Source organism: Gadus macrocephalus, chromosome 19 (genome assembly GCF_031168955.1).
Source record: "Gadus macrocephalus chromosome 19, ASM3116895v1".
In the NCBI taxonomy this organism is placed as follows: Eukaryota; Metazoa; Chordata; class Actinopteri; order Gadiformes; family Gadidae; genus Gadus; species Gadus macrocephalus.
The window spans coordinates 11,324,730-11,346,238 of NC_082400.1; the positions used below are offsets into that span (position 1 = coordinate 11,324,730).

The following is a 21,509-nucleotide window of genomic DNA, read 5'->3' on the forward strand; positions in this document are numbered from 1 at the left end:
TCATTCATTACTGCATTCAGATTCCACAAAGGCAATTGGTTGTACATCTAATGGGAAAACCTGTACTAATTTCTGTATAACAATGGACTAACAATGGTTGAAGAGGATAAAACAAGATAACACTTAATTCATTTTTGAACTTTGAACAAGCCTATTCATTCATTGAATAATAAGGGTTTCTCAGCTTCCACTGACTCATTCCAAAACGGCACTGATCATGAAATAAGCACTTTCCCTTGGATGTGCATCGTATCCAGAACCTATGAGCTCACCCCTGGAGCTGTTACTGAGGCCGACAGCCAGGGAAACAATGGAGCTGAGCATCCGCGGATGGAGTTCCACAGAGGAGGGGCCTCGACCATCCCTCCCCTCTATATAAGACCCCGGGAGCCCGGCCCCGGCTCGACACGTCCCTCTTCCGTCCCTCCCCTTCCCTGTGGAGAACCACACTACCGGATGACACCCAGAGAACTCCTCATCTCCCAACACTCTGGTCCCATCCACCGGCCCTGACGCCAGCTCCACCAGCTTGCTCTCAACCTCTCCCATCCCGGGTCTGAGGGGGTTCTGCCCTAGCCGACCCGCCTGGGCTCCTCCACACACACACACACACACACACACACCCCCCCCCCTCCCCCCGCGCTCCCGTCGGACACAACCCACACCCGCCCGCCGCGACCCGCCTGCTCTCTCCTTTCCTCGTCGAGTACCTGACGCCGACGCTTCCGGATCACGCTCAGGATGCCGGAACCCACTAAAAAAGGTAGGCGAAGGGGGGTGGGGGGGGCGGGAGTTCTCCCTGGAGCTTGGAGGTGTGTGGTCTGTGTGTGTGGAAGATAAACAGACAGGCTGCAACTGACGGTCGAAGTGAATCCAGCAGCAAAGCACTCTGTTAATATGAAATACGAGAATACCAGATCGATTGGTGTCATGTGATATTTATTGTTGTGACTCATTATATATTTTGTTGTTGCGGTTTAAGTCATTGGTTCGGCACATTGCTGTACTTTCTAGTGTATTGTCCCATGAGGAATGAATGTGAGGCTGCCACTGTCAGCTGGCTGGTTCCTGGAAAGTAATTTTGCCCATTGGGTCATCATCTCACAGCTGTTTTCAGAAGGACGCGATCCATCTGGCTATGGGGAAAGTACTCAGTTGTGGCCTAGGCTCTGTGTGCATGCGTGTGTGTGTGTGTGTGTGGGGGGGGGGGGTTTTGTCATTATGGACTGTACTTCTCTCTGGAATTGTTGATCCCATGAAGAGGCGAGCCTAGGGAGGGTCATGATGAGGATGATACTGACGATGAAGCACTCACAGTGTATTGTGGACTCCAAAACTGCTTTGCATACGGATGAGAGACAGCGATGTCACTGGACCGGGGCCAGGGTTCACAGGGGCTGGTATACCAAGGGTTCCTACTACAGCATATAACCTTATTGGGTTCGGAGTCCATATTCAACCACAAAAAACGAAGCTAAACACAGCCCCCAGCCCCGCCCCCTCTCTCTTCCCCCCCCCCCCCCCCCCCCCCCGCCCCCCCTCCCTGTCATTTGTCTGCAGCATCGCGTCCATCAACATTCCCGGTTAAAGCCCCCTTCGTCTGTCACTACCATATTCTGTTACCCCCCGCTGCCCCTCCTATTCTTCTCCATTACCCCAACCCTGTGGGGAGTTTGTCAGGGAGACTCATGTCCATGTAGAGGAAGTGGAACATTTTGTTCATCATTTGGACCCTGGCCCGCAGAAAGGTGGTACACAGTGATGTGCACACACACACACACACACACACACACACACACACACACACACACACACACACACACACACACACACACACACACACACACCCATGAGCGCACACAAAACGAAACACACAAATATACATGTGTGTCTACACACACAAAATGCACACACATACACACAAACCCACACGTACACAAACAAACAACAATATTTACAATCGCCTATCTTTGCGTCCATTTACCTATCCATTGCATGTATCTATGTGTCGGAGTCAACGCTTCATCCCGACTGGATGATAGCTGTATCTGGTGTGAAGGGCAGGCATGGCATTCACTGGCACTGCAGCGCTGCCCAGGCCCATCCAGTCTATCTGAAGGGTGGGTCTCCTGCAGATCCAAACAATGGACCGGATTACGTCGAGGTATGGAAGGGATTTCCACCTCCGGCTTTCCTTGACACTATTCTCGTCCGATAATAAATCAGAAGTCATATGAGACGTGCGCCGTTTTGTATTAAGGTCGCCACCGGCTACCTCAGAAAACCCTGGCGTTCATCCTCCGGCTCCGGTGGCTCCGGTGTTTTTACGGCCAGGAGACAGAGAGAGTTGTGGGGCTGGCCAAGAGCAGCTTAGCTACGGAGGTAGAGTCAGGGTTTACTGCTGCCCTCATCGCTTACCTCTTGTGATTGTGTTTCATAAGAGCGGCCTGCACCATCCATCACCACCCACTGGCTCACCCAGTGCTGTAAACATGGCTGATCCCCTCTGGAACAAAGAAGTTGGGAATCTGGTGGGGGGTTGGGGCTGGCGGGGAGTCCGCTATTTCCAGACACTTGAAACAGTGTCTGAAAATAGCCCCCCCCCCCCCCCCTCCCCAGAAAGAGATAAATGGGGGTAGAAACGTATTGTTCTTTAAATTACCCTGAACAGCTGACGAGAAGGCGGCTGTGTGTGCTTGTGTGTGTGTGTGTGTGTGTTAGTGTATGTGTACGTGTACGTGTACGTGTGTGGCTGTGAGTGTTTTTATGTGCGTGTGTGTGTGTACGGGTGTGTGTGTGTACGGGTGTGTGTGTGTGTGTGTGTGTGTGTGTGTGTGTGTGTGTGTGTGTGTGTGTGTGTGTGTGTGTGTGTGTGTGTGTGTGTGTGTGTGTTGAGACGGCCAACCTGTGAGCTTTATAAAGTCGGAGAGAAGATGAGTAGCTGAGTCTCTTGGTCATCTCTGGGGACGGTGGAGGTGGGGGGACGGGGGGACAGCTTACACCGAGCTCTTAATACCAAGCACTTCTTTCCTTCATCTTCTTGGCTGCAGATAACTTAGCTAACTTAGATACACACACACACACACACACACACACACACACACACACACACACACACACACACACACACACACACACACACACACACACACACACCACTCAAAGTCAAACATTGTCCCATCGTTGTAGGCACAGACAGACATAAGCTCAATAAGACATAATCTTACACATACACATACACATTAGACGCATGCACAAACAGACACATTTATGCATAGTAATACACACACACACACACACACACAAACACACAGTGACACTGATACACACAACCAGGCACCTTCTTCCTCTCTTGATACGGCGCCCTGGTGAAACACAGGACACGCACACAGAGACGACGGCCGCGCTCTCCCAACCTTCGTGGTTTCTTCCTGTCCACACGTCAAGATATTAACTCGCGCTGCATTCCCTCTGCAGCATCTCAACCCCTGACAACTTCTCGTCACCCTGTGACACCGGCACCTCACATCACACTGTAGTAAACACCCAGGAGGAGGGGATGCCTCCTGTCACCGCTAATCGCCCCCCATTGCCCCCGACCACCACCCCAGCACCTCCAACCGCTCCCTGCCCCCTTCCAGGGTGTCATCACACGGCCTTGTGTCGTTCCTCAAGCCGCAGGATGTACAGAGGCGTGGGTATGGAGGGGGGTCAATGACATCCACGTGGAAGAGGGGGGTGGAGGGGATGTGTGTGTGTGTGTGTGTGTGTGTGTGTGGGGGGGGGGGGGGGGGGGGGGGGGGGTCATGTTTATAAAAGCAGCAGGGGGTCTAAATCGGGCCGCCACCGCCTGGTGCTTTGGCTCACCCAGGGGCCGGCGCTGGGAGCCCCTCTGTCCACACGCCTGCGGGGGCCGACAGCTGAGCATACCTGCGGGGCCGCTCGGAGCCAACGGGAGCCCGCCGAGGTAAAACAATACCCGGTGTGTCTCTGCGTGTGGCGAGACGCCGCCCGCCGCCGCTCACCGTTGGCCGCGGGCTTGATGCAACCCCATAGGATTCTGGGACCGCCGCCAACTGCTTGTTGTTTGGTGCGGTTTTAACGTGCGCGCCCTTTTCTAATTCGGCCCAGCGATCCCCAGGAGTGCTGCCACATCACAGGAGGGGAGATCGCAGAGAGAGACTTAAGCGCCGGTCGTGGGCCTGTCATACCTTATCGGGGGCTGTGTCAGTCAGTCTGTGACGGCTTCCTTCCAGCATTCATAGGATTCACGGGCCTCGGTTAAGAGAGCCAACGGGGGAGAATTTCACAGGGAGATTTACTGGGATGACACAGGTGCCCTGCACAATGGCCGGGGCAGTGAAGTCCTCGGCTCGCTCTTTAAGTCTTCGAGACATTGGGGGGATCCTCAGCAATGTCCATCCTTCTCCCGAAGGAGGGGTTGGGCTTCTTGGACTAATGCCCTAAAGCTGCAGCTGCTGGAGTGTGCTGTAGAGTCCACGCCGCGAAGCAGCTCTCGGCTACTTTAGGGTTGAACCTCTCCCCAGTGTTGTCACTCCTAAATCTGTTCCTTTAATCCCCGAGCACCCCTACCTTATCACCTCCTCCACCCCCTCATCGCTCCCTCCCCACCACCACCACCCCCGCCTTTCAGCGAGCTGACGACAGATCGATACATGGCCGACTGGCGGTCAGATTTGATCAAGGCCAAGGGAATCTGCAAGATGGATGGACTCCAGTTACAAACGACATGTTGATGACAGCGGACAGCGTGCACTTACTTTTATCTCCTGAGGGCTCACATTAGGCTCATGCCAGTTTTGCTTGTTAGCGACTGCACAGTTCAGAGTTCATCAAGTACATGATGAGTCAGAGCTTAGCCAATCCTCATCAGCATCTCCATGTTCCTAAAGCCAGCCAAGATGACAAGTGGATGGCAACATAGACTGCACCATAGCATTATCCGGTTGCAGGACAGAGTCACTTTGATGGTTTTTAGACCAAAGAATTCCCTGGTTTAAAATATGAATTTAATTTTCTTTTCTTTTGCTCTTTTAGATGACCAATCCAATGGGAAGCCAGGAGGTGAGTGAACAGTGATGGAAGTCTTCCAAATATGAAATAATAATAATAATAGAGACAGGGTTTGTCCACAGACAACTCTATAGAGGCAACAGATAAGACATGAACACATAAGAAATGGAGGCGAAGATGCCTGCTCAGTCCAACCCAAATCAACATCCTATTAAGTATACACGGGCAAGTGTACACACACTCCAGGGTCCCGAGCTACAGGGAGGGGGCGTAGAGTGATGTTGAGGGCGCAGAGAGGGGCTTCAGTCAAGAGAGAAAGTTAGGGTGCAGACAGACAAGTGGAGTACAGAAGGAGTGGGGCTGCAGAGACAGAAGAGGGCTACAGAGAGGGTCAAGAGACACAGAGAGGTAGGGGAACAGGGAGAGAGCAAAGGTGCGTACACACTGCCCCAACAAACACCAACACTGTAGAATGTTGGCCAACACCGATTCAACATTTTCTGCAGCAGGAAACTGCGTAGAACCACCAATGGGCCTTACATAATGGCCCCATGTAGGAGTTTATTGGTGTCGTTGGGGCAATGGGCAAGCACCTTTAGGGTACAGATGGAGGGTCAGGACAAAGAGATGGGTAGGGGTATAGAGAGGGGGTTAGGGCACAGAGATGGGTAGGGGCACAGAGAGAGGGCCATAGGGAAGAGGAGTCAAAGCCACCTCCAGCATTCCTCTGTCAGGCCAGCTGATCCGTCCTCTGTTGATTCAGCTGACATGGTCGTGCTCTGACATGACATGTGACCAAGGCGCTGGCATGCGATTGGCTGCCTGCCTAGGATAGGATAGGATTGACCTTGGAGTGGCAGCATCTTACGGGAGGGAGAGACAGAGAGAGGAAGAGAGAGAGAGAGAAAGAGGGGGACGGGGAGAGAGAGGGGGGGAGAGAGAGAGAGAGTCAATGAGATAAGAGGACAAGATAGAGAGGCAACGCTTATCCAGGTGGACCCTCGCTTACTTTTGTTGTATGCAAAATTAATGTTTCTTTTAATGCAGTAAAAATATATATATACTGATTGAGAGTGCTCTTTAACACATCCCATAATAGTCAACCAGACAACCCTGTTGTGTAAAATTTAATTAAAAACGCATGATTGATTTTTTTTGGAACTATTTACAGATAATTGACGACTCATTTTTAACCCATTTTGTTTATTAATGTGATATGAAATGCTCATCATAACTGCCAAAAAAAGGGTTATGTGTCATGTGAATTTCTCAATTCTTTGAGAACATGGCTCTCCATTACGTACTATACAAGGTACTTTGGAGGGAGAGCTGTCAAAGTGGGATATTGTGTGTGTGTGTGTGTGTGTGTGTGTGTGTGTGTGTGTGTGTGTGTGTGTGTGTGTGTGTGTGTGTGTGTGTGTGTGTGTACACATTCAGGTGTGTGAGGTGTTAGGTTTATACATAAAGCGGGTGTGTATGTGTGTGTATGTCTGTGTGTGTACGTGTGTATGTGTGTATGTGTGTGTGTGTGTGTGTGTGCGTGTGTGTGTATGTGGTGTTAGGTTTATGTGCGTGCATACATAAAGCGGGTGTGTATGTCTGTGTGTGTACGTGTGTATGTGTGTGCGTGTGTGCGTGTGTGTGTATGTGGGTGCATACATGCTGAAGCGTCACCACAAAGCGGTGTTCCATCCTGCGCTCTATATTCATACATCTGTCACATGCTCAGAGTGCGTTGTCCCAGAGAGTAACGGTGCACTACCCTTACCTGAGATAATCCTGGAGATCTCACCTCCACCAGGTGGGTAACCCTCCCTCCCCCCACCACCCCATACCTGCCCCCCCCCCCCCCCTCCTTCACCAGAGGCCCCCCTGTGCACATTGCTCTGACCTCACCGGTTGTTGTTTTTCAGTGTGTGTGTGTGTGTGTGAGTGTGGGTGTGTTTGTGTGTGTGTTGTCACTTTCCTTGGCAAAGATAACTCGCACTCTCTCAAAAGTGTTTTGGGTCTGGCCGTTGCATTGTTAAGCGGTTCCAACACAGCTAAAGCCAGCTATGATGGATAGCTGTGATTCCCGATTCCTTTTTTTGCTTGCAGTGCTGTAGCTTTCTCCCCACCCCTTAGCTTGGGCTGTTTTTCTGGTGTCCGTTTGAGGTGCTAGTTTGTTTCTTGGACCGCAATGCTATCAAGCACCAAGATCGGGAAAGATGGATTTTACTATCTCTCTTAGATGATCTGCATATGTTAAACGTTTTGGGATTTAAAGTTAACTAACTGCTGCGATATTCATCCACTGTCCAACATATACCTTAGCAATGCAGATACATCATAACATGAGTTTGTAAAACCCAGTTCCCTTGATCAGTTCACTTTATAGATATGCTATGACCAGATAATATTAGAAATTCTAACAATACTATCTTTTGGCTTTTTATTTATATTTTCTTTATTTAAGATTGATTTGGCTACGACAGAACACATCACTCAATATTTGATGACAGTTAAATATTAATGTCTCGGAATGGCCGAGGGGTTAATAAACATCTGTAATCCCCCGGCAGGTCCACAACATAACAATTATAACAGTCCTAAAAACAAAACAAAACATTACCCCGAAAAAAAGGTAATCAAACGTTATACCCAATACCTAAAAGTCTGCTCTGGGATCCATTGCTTTGTTTAAACTCCTGCACATCACCAGAGAGACACTCCTACGTTCCACCTCTCTGGTCATAAGCACATCTATCCCCACCGTACATGAGCCAGCTGTGTCCTGCGGGGCTGCCATGCTTGCTGCCGTATGTCTGCCGTACAGAGCCACTAGCAGACGGGGAGCAGCCAGAGGCCAGGGAGTGTGAGGCGCTTCAGGCTGTGGGGCCCCAGGAGCCGGGCCCCGTAGAGGAGGGCTCGGCCGTGGTCAGGGTTAACCCACAGGCTGAGTCTGGTAACCTGGAGGATGTGGAGGCGGAATCGTGGTCTCCCCTGGCCGTCGGTAAGTCCAGTCTGCTAACAGACAGAGGTCGATAGCTTCCCTACCCGCCTAGTTAGACTCCTACCTAGTTAGCTACCTACCTACCCAGTAACTTCCTCCTTTATACCAAGAACCCTACCTGGTCAAAGCCTAACTTTCTACCCACCTCCCTACCTACTTACCTAGTTACCAACTCAGTACCTACCTACCTACCTACCTACCTACCTACCTACCTACCTACCTACCTACCTACCTACCTACCTACCTACCTACCTACCTACCTACCTACCTACCTACCTACCTACTACCCACCTATATGAAGCATGCTACAGGATACACTAAGCGTTATCGTTGGTGAAACAATGAAGAGGAAAGCCGGATGAGAGGTGAGTCGACAATGTTCAGACGGACAGATGGAAAGACGGACCGACAGATCGACAGATGGAAACAGACAGACAAATGACTACAGACGGACTGACAGATGGACGGATAGACAGACAGACAACACAGCCAGACTGAGGCAGACAGACAGAAGTACAGACCTGGAGAAAACAGTCACACAGACAGAAAGACGGATACACACAGATAGACTGGGAGACAGACCAATACACACAGACACACAAGCAAACATATATGGACACACACACTTCTACCTTTGTTTTTTTCTATATTGGACTTGACTTGAGCACTGGGCAGTACCTTCAGATGGACATACTGCAGACCAGCATCTGGTATCTCTATGGCTCGGTCACTGTGCATTCGCTCGGAGTTCAACAGTTTGTCACTGCTGCTGCTTCAAAAGCTCTGTCTGCATGTCCTCTCTAAACGGCAGCCCAGAGAGAAATGCGTGCACGTGTGGCCCCAGCCATTGTTCAGCTCTGCACTCCAAGGCCGTATGGCTCACATATGCACACATGTACTTCCTGTACATATAAGGGGATGGTCAAAAAAGAGGCAAAACTCATCTGCATTCTGTCATTAGAGTACCATTTAGGCATCATCGTCGTTCCGTAAGTGTTTTCTGATAGTAGAAACAAAAAAACTCATGCAGAGCCCCTTTCCAGCTGTAAAAGAATACATGTTTATTGGGGGAGGTTTTCAGGGCTTGATCTAAAGTTTGCAAGTGATCATTCAAAGGTAAATTGTAATGAAAAACAACAATTTGGACTAATGAGGTAAAAAGAGTGATCACAGTGTAACTGTGAAGTACTGTATATAGGTTGAGCTGATATGACATTTGGGTGCTTTTGTAGGTAGTTTTGCTGCACCAGGGTGGTTAAAGGGTGACTGTCCATCCCCGGCTTCTCCGTAAAGGGGGCATTCTTTTTATGCTGCATTTAAAAACAAGAAGGCGGGACCCAAAAAGGTACATGATTGACAGAGTGTAGATCAGGAGTCTTCTTCACACATCCTGTTGTCTTGTCGAGCGTGTCTCACATCAACAGCCTTGTTTGTTGGCCTAATGCCAGTTGTCTTGTGTCTGCGTTGGCCCGCCTCTGACCTGGACTTGGAGCTTTGTGATAGGTGGGTCTGTTGTGTCAATCACGCTTCTATTCCAGATAATGAGGACAATGGCGTCGGCAGTAACCCCCAGTCTCCGACGCCCCCACCAGGTTAGTAACTGCGGCGACCATTTTGTTGTAGTTTTCGCAGTCTGTTGTAGTTCTTCTGAGGTCGACTCCCAAATGAATGAGATTCTGTTTGTTTTAGGAAAAACAGAAACAATGAGCAATAGGGGTCAGAAAACTAAGATGGTGCTCTCAAAAGCCTTCGTTCGTAAAAGCTAATAATTTTAAAAACTTTTTTCAACTAAAAACAATAATGTGTAACAGGTTTGCAAATCCCTGTGTGAAGAAAAAAGACTTATACTGATTACAATGAGCACCTTAACTACAATCTAATCCAAAATAAATGGATATAGATTGATAAAACTGGTAGATGTATATATGATGCAGGCATGTTCATATGATGAATTACATCGGATGATCGTATGGTGATTATATCCATCATTCATATACATCTATAATGTATGTATGCCATTTTACAACCAAAGGGAATGCAACCAAATTAAAAAGTAAAGATAAGAAAGATCAATTAATGGCACCTATACATTCAATACTATTATACATATGCATAATATGTATAATAGTAAGGCTATATTTAATACATTTAAAACATAAATCCTAAAACATATTGACCTATACACATCTTTTATAGTCAAAGTTCTTATTTTGTGTACAAAATAAAACTTTGTTATTTTCGCCACATCCACTGGTGTTCCCTCTTCATGGCTATATTACAACATAATACTTTAATTTAGTTTTATTTACTTACACAATACAAAATTGCACACTTCACATGATCCCGTTCATTTAGTAAACAGATCCACAATGAGTAACATCGATCATCTGTGTTTTCTTTCACAGAAGACGGAAATTCAGTCAAGAAACTCTCTATTGACCTGCCTAGTAAGAGCGCTCCTTGTTAACCTTGCCACCCATTCAAACCAACCTCGTTCACCCTCCCAAAGTACTCCCTTCAAAAGTCACATTTCCTCCACTCATGTTGATGATAAATAATAGACAGTGACCGTGTTAACATATATTGGTTGTATCTCTAATTTCGAAATGTGACGGTTAGAATGTATTTTTGCACATTAACAAACTGACAATTACAGTTGGAATTCAGATCAGAACCATACAAAACATGCAGACCCATGTTGAAAAAAAAACCCTGCTAAAACAAAAGTATATAACTTACTAAAACTATATATATATAAGTAAAATATATATATATGAATTTAATCATCATCCGAGTTCTGTAGTGTTCAGCGTGTCTGTGTGTTGCTTGCTGTGGGTCTGTCTGTGCTTGGCTGCTGCTGGATTTTACAGTATTATTGCTCATATAATATGCTGTAAATTTCTCTCTGTCTTTGTTTAGATGATAGCGTCACTGTGCCAGCAATGGGGAGGAAAGACTCAGGTAACACAAATGTATAAAAGCAAGAGGTCAAGAAAGAGACTAAAATAAAGTAAATTAAGCAAATTAGACGATTTCGATGACACCAAAAAACCTATACTTTGCTTCCACTCCAGTGTAACCTGAAGCCACCCTCTTTAGCCTGTTCTATCTCTCGTTGCGCAACACAACCTTTCCCATTTTCCCATCTGGTCCAATGGATCCTAATCAAACAGGACAATAGATAACAGAGACATGTCCATCGGATAGAATGATTTCTTTAAGCACCATAGCAGAACCTTCCCTCCCCTTTCAAATGCTTACAAGATGTAGTTTCTGGAAACTCCCATCTTCTTTCACAGCCACTTGAAACTTCAAGTTGGCTCAAGATTTATCAAGAAACATCGTACTACATCGTACTAATCTTAAGAGATTAGCATGTCCGACTGGGATTTAGCTAGATTAGAACGGCAGAGAATTTCAGCCCTTTTCAACGCCAAGTTAAATTTATCCTACATCTAAAATAATAAATACTGAAGAATTGCGACACTGTGCGCCATGAGGATTCTCACACCGGAGATGCGGACTGCAGCATCAGGAACATGGAAAAAAATAGAATTCCTTCTTGCGGAGGAACCGGCACAAGCGTTGTAAGTTCTGTGTTCCATACCATGTGATCCACGCTTCGCCATGTTGAAAGAGATGAAAGCCCAGATGTTATTTGTATGGACTGCGATGATTGAGCTGTGGGGGGGGGGGGGGGGAAATGTGTATGTTGACTGTGCCCTGGTCATTGTCTCTATCCCCCCGGTCGGATTCCAGATAAAACCAGAGAGGTGGGTGCAAAAACATTAACGAACGAAATGCCTTCATCCCCTCTTCCTCAGCTGTAACGGAAGTCTGATGAAGCCTCTGTGTACGACCGAGTGTGTTATTCCTAATCACTGTGTGTGACTGTGTGTGTTATCCCTCTCCTCTGCGAACAGTGTGGTCCCTAGGAGAGGGCCAGGGCCCAGAGGATCTGGACAAGCCCATTGACACGCCCCCACTGTCTACACTGCTCATTGAGAGGCCCCAGGGAGGCTCCGTCGACCTGGGTGGGTGACTGGCCGCCACCCTCCCCTCATGGAGAACAGACTAGCATGAAGTCCCCCTAACAGCATATAGGTGGTTCATGGTACAGACTAGAATGAATTCCTTCTAATAGCCTATAGGTGGTCCACGGTAGAGACTACCATGTAGTCCCCCTTACAGCCAGGGTGTCCGCGTATCCTTAAAAAGTCTTAAAAAGTCTTAAATTCATGTTTCTAAATTTAAGGCCTTAAAAAGTCTTAAATTCGTTACAAATGTCATTTGCTGGTCTTAAATACTGTAACTCAAGGTCTTAAATTTGTCGGGGCAGGACTATTTATTTTTTTATTTTTCTCTGGGAGCTTTTCAGGAAGGACATGTAGAGAGGCTTCTTTCTTGCTAGCTGCATATATAAACGATTATCTGCGTGCTTGCTAGCTAATCTGCGACAATGGAAAGTTGGCTGGAAGACTTCAGTTTCCGAAGTTGGCTTGCGTCTGTTGCCAACCCCCACCATCGCGTGTTTTAGGTCTTAAATTTCATTCAAGGTGTTATTAAAAAGTCTTAAATTTGACTTGCTGAAACCTGCAGATACCTTACAGCATATAGGTGGGTCATGGTCGAGACCAGCATGTCGTTTCTCTCATGGCCTTTAGCAGGTTACGAAGAGGTTAGCATTTAGTTCCTTGGTTTGCGGTTAGGATCTCAGTGGCGAGTTCATTTAGATTTGCAAGGTCCTTCTGAGCAGGGGCTCAGAAGGACACACCTCGATGATCTGACTCAAGGGAGTGAACCGTTGGCCACCAGGCAGACAGTGAAGCGTGAAGACGAACAGAAGTTCTGTTTGTGCCTCTGTCATGAACACACGTTTGTTTCTCTGGACATCCAAGGCGCTGACATTCACTTCATCGCCAAGGTGGAGGCCAAAGACCTTCTGCGTAAACCCACTGTGAAGTGGTTCAAAGGCAAATGGATGGACCTGGCCAGCAAGACTGGGAAGCACCTGCAGCTCAAGGAGACCTTCGACCGGCTAACCAAGGTACACGGTCTCAATGGGACCCACACACGCTCACAGTGGCCGTAGGTGGTAAGTTGGACAGTTGGAGCATTATCTACCGAAGTCAATGGATATGATTCCAGTCTACTGGTATTGTGTAGTGCGGTGAGGGAAGATGATAAGACCAAAGAATGCAATGAGGAGAGGAGGAGGTTCGACTGACCTGAAATTCCAGCATTTCTTGTCCGGCATAAATAAATCATATCTTAACAGCCGATCAAAGGGGAACCATTACTCTGGCATCTCTCTTAGGCAAGAGAGAACTGCTTCATTCACATGTTGTGATCCTGGCCGATTGACGACAATGGTCCAGCTTTCCCGCACATTCTTCACACAAACATAGTTGATGGGGCAGACTGCAAAAAATGTTCAACAAGGATCTGAAGCAGTACTCTCTTATATTAGAAATAAGCCAAGTTAGACTGTTCCCGTTTAAATTTAGGGTAAACTATTCCTTTAAGTTACCCCTGGTAGAAACCGCCTCCACCAACCTCAAATGAACGCAATGATGTTTTTTGACTGAGCTGAAACTCCTGAAATTCTTGTCCGGCATGAATAATTCCTATCTTAACATGCCACAGTCACTATTTCTGATGTTTGCTTGTCACCATCTGTCCCTCCTCCTCTCCTCTAGATTCACACCTTTGAGATGCACATCATCAAGGCCAAGGAGAACTACGGAGGGAACTACAGATGTGAGGTCAACTACAAGGACAAGTTTGACAGCTGCTCCTTCGACCTGGAAGTAAAAGGTAGGGTCATCCTTGACCCGGTGATTGTTTTGTCTAATGTGTAGAGTTTAAAGTAGTGGTAGTTATGATTTCAGAGTTGTAAAGGGAAACTTTTTAAAATAAACCACACTAAAAAGCACTCCCTCCCCACCTCTGTGTTGCATTCAAGCACCTGTGATTGAAAGGCAAGATGGATTTTTCTAGAGTCTATGAAATGCACAATGCACACTTTATTTTCTATGATTGTTTTACAGAACCCGAAGCAGGCTCACAGAGTATTGACATTCGTTCCGCTTTCAAGAGAAGGTAACGAGAGCAGAACCACACAGTTCCAACACAGGGCAGATGATTGTATGTATACACTGTATCCTAGGTCTTTAGCTGAGTTCCATTCAGCTGGTAGACTGGGATGACAGCATTCAGATAATGATGTCTGACTGTTTCCTAATACTACTGGATGTCCATTGAACTGTACAGATGAATGAAGAACACCCCTTTCCAAAAGGGGGCAGCATCATTTGTCCAATCACTTTCAAATAGCACACCGTCCAATAATGTTTTCATTAGTGTATCTGTGTGAATATATGGTTGTAAAAATGTCATTAACCTTTTTTCTAAAGGTAATCACAATATCAACCAAGTTGGCCAACACTTTAACCCCCCCCCCCTTTTCCCTCCAACAATGTGTCTGAACAGGCACCGCAAAGCGCTACCGTTGGGTCATCTAACTCAATGTTTGTGCACATTGCAGGGTGCAGGGACATTGCAGGATGAACACTGTATAAAAAAAAGCTCTGGAAGTCCGTTACACAAAAATCATTTTGGCCTGACTTGGGGGAAAGAAAAGACCTAAAATGGTTTGAGTGTAAAGGTGCCAATCACGTGTCATAACACCGATTGAGCCCAGAGCTTTTGCTTTGCGTTGTGCCGGACAGCATTGTTCTTTAGACAATTTGCCTGTGACTGTTTATCGTGACTGATTGCCTCTTCATTAATCTCTTCTCGTTAACAACAGCAGTGAAGGACAAGAGGATGCAGGGGAGCTTGATTTTAGTGGTCTCCTTAAACATAGGTGAGAATAATATCCCACCCTTCAGTGCACCCCTTTTTGCAGTATTTCTTCCTTTTTGTCCTCCCCAAGCCATTCTCTGCAATATGCTTCTTTCTTCTCGCTTTTATTTTTGTAATAGTAATTTTCTTTTAACTGTTTTCCTTTGTCATGTTCCACCATTTGTGCCGTTAAGTGGTTTCTTCAATGCCTTACGTATAAGCAACACATTATGAGATAAAAGGCATCTCAAATCTTAAAAAGATAACCCCATTAAGGCTGTATTCAGTCTTTATTTGGCTGTTAAATTCTGAGTCCAAGCTGTATTTTTTTATTTCGTTAGTTTTTGTTCTTTGATCAGCTCATCTAGACCTTACTGGCAGTAAAGTAAAATAGAATGACCCATTTATTTTGGGCTTGTGTCTTCTTCTCCCTCCCCCCCTCCACTTATTCAGACAACAAAGGTTAGTCGAGAGAATAGATAATTAAACCATTAGAGCTTACAGTGGGTAAGTAAAAACAAATTCTCGTAGAATCCGAGCATGAAACGTAGCTCTACAGAACTGGACGAGTGTTGGCCTACCGTAGTACGGAAACACCTCATTCCCAAAGCAGCATTCCTTGGAAGCTCCGTCGTGCCCCGCGTTAATGACGTCAAACGGCTGTCACCGATTGGTTGAGGCAAAGAGGGGCGGGGCAGCCATTGTGGCTCATTAACGCTGCGCAGGCGGGCAAGGATGATGCTGTGAAATGATGTTACGACTACATTGTCATTCTATTTCGCCTCAGAAATATAATACAAGTACGACAATGTTTATTTTGGCTCTTTGCGTGGAAGGCCTGAAAAATAAACTGGACGGTTATTAAATGTAAAAAAAGATGAGAGATGGTACTGTTAATTTTTTTTACGCTTTTCAACACCGGAATGCCCTTTCAGACATTTTAGGAAGCAAATGTCAACCGATGAAAGGAAAGACTGAATGGTATCTATTCAGCCAGACTAATATTCAGAGCAACTTAATACTTTTCAGGGTAACGTGTATTAACCCGGATCTCATAGATCTAACCTTTTCCATGGACAACTTTCATCCATCATCTAACAATATAAGAGCTTCCCTGAAGTGATGGCTGAGACACACAAACCCACAAACACCCACAGAGATAAACACACCAACACACGAAGGGATGGGATTTCAGATGGGAAGTGATGGGAATATATCAGCGTACCTTCACTCATGACCCGTGTCTGTTATCAAACTGTTATCTCACATCTTATCCTTTGACCTGCACCACATTCTCAGATAAACAAAAGATATAACAGCAATAATCAATTTTTTTACCCCTCTCACAGTAACAAGATTTCATAATCAAAGCCCTGGTCCATTATTGTACAATAATAAGATTCAGAATTTATCTTGTCAGTGCTTTTCTCTGTCCATTCATGTACACATACATACATCAAACTGTTAGATTTCAGCTTATTTCTAAACTGTTCGGACAGACTCTGCGTTGTGTATTTTCAGTCGTAGTAGTAATTCTTGAAGTCGAAATCAAAGCAGCTTGACAGGTTGGATTAGAGGGTTGAATAGATGGTTTATTCCAGGATGTAATACAGCGAGATACAGACTTAGGTTGAATAATCTATAGTGGACCCGGTGGTCGATGACTTGTTCCTTGGCTGTCGAACCCTCCTCTCGTCGAACCAAAGGGTTGGGGCGAGTATTATACAAAAAGGGGATACATGAATAACACGAAAACAGACTCTCAGCACTGATAAGGCATCTGGCCCTGGCTATGTCCCGGAGGACCAGGTCGGTTCAACCTTGTTGAGACATAACAATGGCAGAATGTTGGGGATAACTCCTTGTATCAGTATGAGAGGCCCTGGCTTGTCCCTAGACTAGAAATGTGAACAACAGAGAGACACTAAAATACACCAACATTCTACAAAACTTAATAATCAATAATCATGTCTAAAATCTTGATGATTAATAGCGGTGTGAGCATTTATGTAAACAGCGAACATCAAAGAGATTATTCCATCCAACTGGGGATTTAACAGACACAGGGAGAAAAGGTACAGCAACACACATAAACAACCCGTTCTCACAGCAAATGTCTTGAAGGGCTTCAAACAGCATCTGTTTCCCCGCCATGTTGTGTTTGTCGTGATGCCTTGATCTTCCTTGTTAACGCTGGAGTTAATGCAGGCGGTCCAAGTGCCCATCTCTTTCAGAGACATGTCCTGAGGAACTCATCAAAGAGTTGGGCGGTTCAATTTGCGAAAAAGAAATGCAAAAAATTGACGTAAAGACCCTACCCTACTCATTTCAGATTAATTTTATTATTTTAATAATTTCTAGGCCTTATAGTATGAGTCTCGTAAATAAGAATAAGAATTTTCGTTTTAATGTGTTCGTTGTTAGAACGAACGTAAGTTCGTAAGTTAGAAGTGGCTAGCGTTGACTAGCAAGTGTCATTCAAGGATATAAACGAACCATTTGATTTTGTTGTATTTTGGAAGTTGATCAGAGTTAGGGTTAGGGTTAGGTGGGGAATTAGAGTATCCCACCGCTAATTCCTATGCCGCTTCAAGCCATCCAACCCAAGATCCAACCCAAGATCCCTCTTTTTACCAGTTCTTCAGGACACGTCACAAAGACACACCAATAGGTCTTATTCCCCTGGTGGCCATCTTGGTTCAATCTTGGCTCTAAATGCTGGCTCGCATTTGGAGCAATTAGAGCCATGATGGAACCAAGATGGCCGCTAGGTGTAAAACACCCATCAGGTGCCTTTCTTGACAAATACCACCACCCTCCCTTACCTCTGTATCTGGCACCTGGCCAGGGAGCACAAGCAGGAGGACGTTCCAGAGGTCGATGTTTGGGAGATCCTGAAGAACGCCCGGCCAGACGAGTACGAGAAGATCGCCTTCACCTACGGCATCACAGACCTGAGGGGTCTGCTCAAGAGGCTGAAGAAGACCAAGAAGGTGGAGAAGAAGAGCGAGGGTACGTTTCATGTTTCACGTTGACGTTTTTTTCTTTGGTTTTCTTGCAAATTCAAATAAACCCATTTCCACCATTGGGCACTGAATGATTAAAAAAAACGTAGAGTGACCACAGGTGTGAAAGCAACCTTATTCCATGAGACGTTCTTCAGTTGCTTCAGTGTTTCTTAAACTATGGGCCAGTGTCGATTTTGGGTTCTGGCCTGGTTGGTCTAAAAAAATATATATTTTGCAAATCAGATTGCTCAAAAAGAATACGGATTGCTTAGCCTATCAGACCGCTCGAAAAAAGATGCAGAAAATGCTGATAACCCCAGAATTGGTAAAGAAATTGTTTTCTCTTTCTTTTCGATTTCTGAAGCATTTGCCAAGAAGCTAGATGCTGCCTATCAGGTGGATAAAGGAGGAAAGATCCGCTTTATGGTGGACCTGGCCGACCCCACGGTTGAATTGAAATGGTACAAGAACGGGCAGGAGATCAGATCCACTCCAAAGTACGTATCAAATCAAGCTTTTAGCGAAGTAGTCAATGTATGTTTATTTTATGTTTGTGTGCAAATTCGAAGCATTTTACAACAACTTGGGTAAAATGTATTTCATTTGCCGTTTCGTCCCAGTTTTCTGAGTTCATCACACATCTCAAAAATGACTGAAACAATTTTTCATATGTATGTATTATGCTTCTAGTGCAAATACATTCACTTGATTGTTTCACCAATTGCATTCATTAATTAGTAATTCATTCTGTCACCCATTTATTTGCTAAACTTCCTCACTCGGTGACACTCAAACACACAGTCTAGATCACTGCACTGATATCCAATGCCGAGTCAAGTAGTAGAAAACGCTCTCTCTCTCTGTCACTATATCTCTCCTTCTCTCTCTCTCCTTCTCTCCATCTCTCTCACACATCCAACACATCACCCATTGGCAGTGCTGCACACTGCTTTCAGGTTTCATGATGTTGAAACTTCCAGTGTACAACGTCGCTTTCTCTGTCTCTCTCTGTCTCTCTCTGTCTCTCTGTCTCTCTCTGTCTCTCTCTGTCTCTCTCTGTCTCTCTCTGTCTCTCTCTGTCTCTCTGTCTCTCTGTCTCTCTCTCGGGTTCTTGGTTGAATCATTTATGGGGGCTTCATATCCATTCAGGCATGATGTCTCTGTAATGTGTCTGTCTGTCTGTCTGTCTGTGATGTCATGCTATGCCATGGCGCTTCTTCCACCTGTCTGCCATATTCACTTCCTGCACACTTCCTGTCCACCGGCCCTATTCTGGCTCCGCCGTCAACCTTTAGTCAAAGGAAGTAAGTCCATTCATTCAGTTGATTTTCCTCGTCGCATCATCGCATAGACTCCTGGCGTGACCCCAACCCCCCTTGTCTAAGTCTGACACCGGAATTCAAAGTACATGCGATGTGAGGTTCAATCAAAGGTCAAGCCTGCCATCTTGGTTCTTCTTCAGCACAAATGCTAGAATAACCAAGCAACCAGTTGTTGTTGTTGTTATGGTTATTACCATTGTGAAAAAGCACCATGATGGCAACTTGGAATATGTGTGAAATCATGCTCTCTTTTAAACCATTTTAATATAGATTTCTTATTCATAATAATAATAATAAAAAATATCACTGTAATAACACATTTATTATCTCCAAAACAACAAACTATATGTTTACATTGTGCTTGGCTATTTTCTAATATATGAAAGTACTGTTTAATTTGCATTCCCTAAAGAAATTCCACAGAAGTTGGACCCTTGAACTCAGTGGTCTGTGCTTTGCGGCATTTGTCCAATTTGGATAAATGACCTCGATGGTCCAACATTTTCGCGTAACTGGGGTTCATGTTGCATTTTTTCGGCCAAACTACTATAAAGCAGTACTCTTAGAGAATGGCCCAGCGTGACGGTGATCTCCCCTTAAGGTGACCACAGAGTAACGATTCGGACCCCTGTCTAGGTATATCTTTGAGCACAAAGGAACTCAGAGGATCATGGTCATAAACAACTGCTCCATGCTGGACGATGCCGCCTACTCAGTCGCCGCCGGCGACGAGAAGTGCACGACTGAACTTTTCGTTAAAGGTACGATCAGTTCACATGCTTCTGTTACCTCGACCTGGTGTCTGTCTTAATGTGCTGCTGTGACTGTTGTTTGGATTTTAGCTTTTTTTGAGTTTTTCACCACGATGTTACAGAATATAGAATATCCCAAATTTTAACCGTGTTAGCTGGTTATCTCCCCTTCATCTCCCAGAGTTACCGGTGAAGATTGTGAAAACCATTGAAGCCGTGAAAACTACAGTGAACGAGAGGATTGAGCTGGAGTGTGAGGTGTCGGAGGAAGGCGCCCAAGTGAAATGGTATCTATGACGTCAAGAGGCTTTAACCACTTTATCCATTTTTGGGTGAATAAACCTTCCAGAATCTTTGGGGGAAACCGTTACAACAAAACAGAAATGCATTCTAAGTGCTAACTGTGTGGTGAAATGGAAAGCATAACCAAAAAATAAGAGTTGTTATGGTTTCCCCAAAGATTCAAGAAGGTTAGGCCATCCTACTAACCAATATAGCCGCTAGGTGAACATGTTTTATAGACCTTGAAGTGAACTCATAGTTTGAATGTTGTGGAGTCAATTTGCACCAACCACAGTTTGCCTTGTTGACGAATGGATCGCCGTTATCCCCGTAACCTCTCAGGATGAAAAACGGCGTGGAGGTTCCGACCGGGGTGCGTTCAAGATACCGCGTGAAGGTGGAGGGCACCAAGCACACTCTGGTCATCGACGACGCCTCAAAGGACGACACTGGCGTGTACTCCATCATGGCCACAGGGGGCACGTCTGAAGCTCGTGTCCAGGTCGACCGTACGTAGTGCTCTATGCCTCAAGCGTTCATTCTCTGTCTTTCCTTGTTTCCTTTGCCCCTTGACTATGAAGCAAATGCTGGATGTCTTTGGGTTCCAGTGAAACCCTTGAAGATCTTCCAGGATCTACAGGACATTACCGTGAAGCTGGGCGAGCCCCTGAAGATGCACTGTGAGATCTTTCCCGGCAACGTCCCGGGACGTTGGTACCGCAACGGACAGCTGATCCAGGCCAACGACCGCATCAACATCCTGCACAGGGCCAAGTACTCTCTTACTCTCTCTCTCTCTCTCTCTCTCTCTCTCTCTCTCTCTCTCTCTCTCTCTCTCTCTCTCTCTCTCTCTCTCTCTCTCTCTCTCTCTCTCTCTCTCTCTCTCTCTCTCTCTCTCTCTCTCTCTCTCTCTCTCTCTCTCTCTCTCTCTCTCTCTCTCTCTCTCTCGATCTCTCTCTCTCGATCTCTCTCGATCTCTCTCTGTCTCTCTCTCTTTAGCTCGGTCTCTCCCTCTCTCTTTCAAAATTAAATTTAAACTCAAAAAGCTTTATTTTTTTATAAAAATCTATGCACATTTATGTTTATTCTTATGTACCCTATTCAAGCACTTGCCATGGCCATAGTTGAGTACACAGGTGTAGCTCATAAAATCAAATTAGGGGTCTGTTCCATGCATCAGTATAGACGGAGACAGGCAAAGTAAGTCCACATTGTCCATGATGGCAGTGTAATGCAAATGGACCCGACAGATTTTGCACTGCACCAGTGTGAA

The 21,509-nt window shown here is 45.8% G+C and overlaps 1 protein-coding gene across 9 annotated transcripts in view; it reads left to right on the plus strand.

Annotated features, from left to right (window-relative positions):
• Window positions 1-392: 392 nt before the first annotated feature.
• Window positions 393-21,509, plus strand: part of mybpc1 (myosin binding protein C1) — a 31,711-nt gene continuing 10,594 nt past the window's right edge. For 4 of the 9 annotated variants that reach the window (XR_009523178.1, XM_060038617.1, XM_060038613.1 and 1 more), the window contains exons 1-18: window positions 394-763; window positions 5,059-5,085; window positions 6,764-6,835; window positions 7,850-8,026; window positions 9,565-9,618; window positions 10,432-10,473; window positions 10,946-10,987; window positions 11,950-12,060; window positions 12,925-13,073; window positions 13,726-13,843; window positions 14,077-14,128; window positions 14,838-14,894; window positions 17,721-17,884; window positions 18,245-18,377; window positions 19,839-19,963; window positions 20,136-20,241; window positions 20,579-20,745; window positions 20,845-21,010. Coding sequence is in view for 8 of the 9 variants with exons in the window: in XM_060038617.1 (XP_059894600.1) it covers window positions 742-763; window positions 5,059-5,085; window positions 6,764-6,835; window positions 7,850-8,026; window positions 9,565-9,618; window positions 10,432-10,473; window positions 10,946-10,987; window positions 11,950-12,060; window positions 12,925-13,073; window positions 13,726-13,843; window positions 14,077-14,128; window positions 14,838-14,894; window positions 17,721-17,884; window positions 18,245-18,377; window positions 19,839-19,963; window positions 20,136-20,241; window positions 20,579-20,745; window positions 20,845-21,010 (1,784 nt within the window). In the remaining variant the exon portion in view is untranslated. Of the gene's footprint in view, window positions 764-5,058; window positions 5,086-6,763; window positions 6,836-7,849; window positions 8,027-9,564; window positions 9,619-10,431; window positions 10,474-10,945; window positions 10,988-11,949; window positions 12,061-12,924; window positions 13,074-13,725; window positions 13,844-14,076; window positions 14,129-14,837; window positions 14,895-17,720; window positions 17,885-18,244; window positions 18,378-19,838; window positions 19,964-20,135; window positions 20,242-20,578; window positions 20,746-20,844; window positions 21,011-21,509 lie in introns of all 9 variants that reach the window. The other 5 variants (XM_060038614.1, XM_060038615.1, XM_060038618.1 and 2 more) reach the window with 5 other exon arrangements.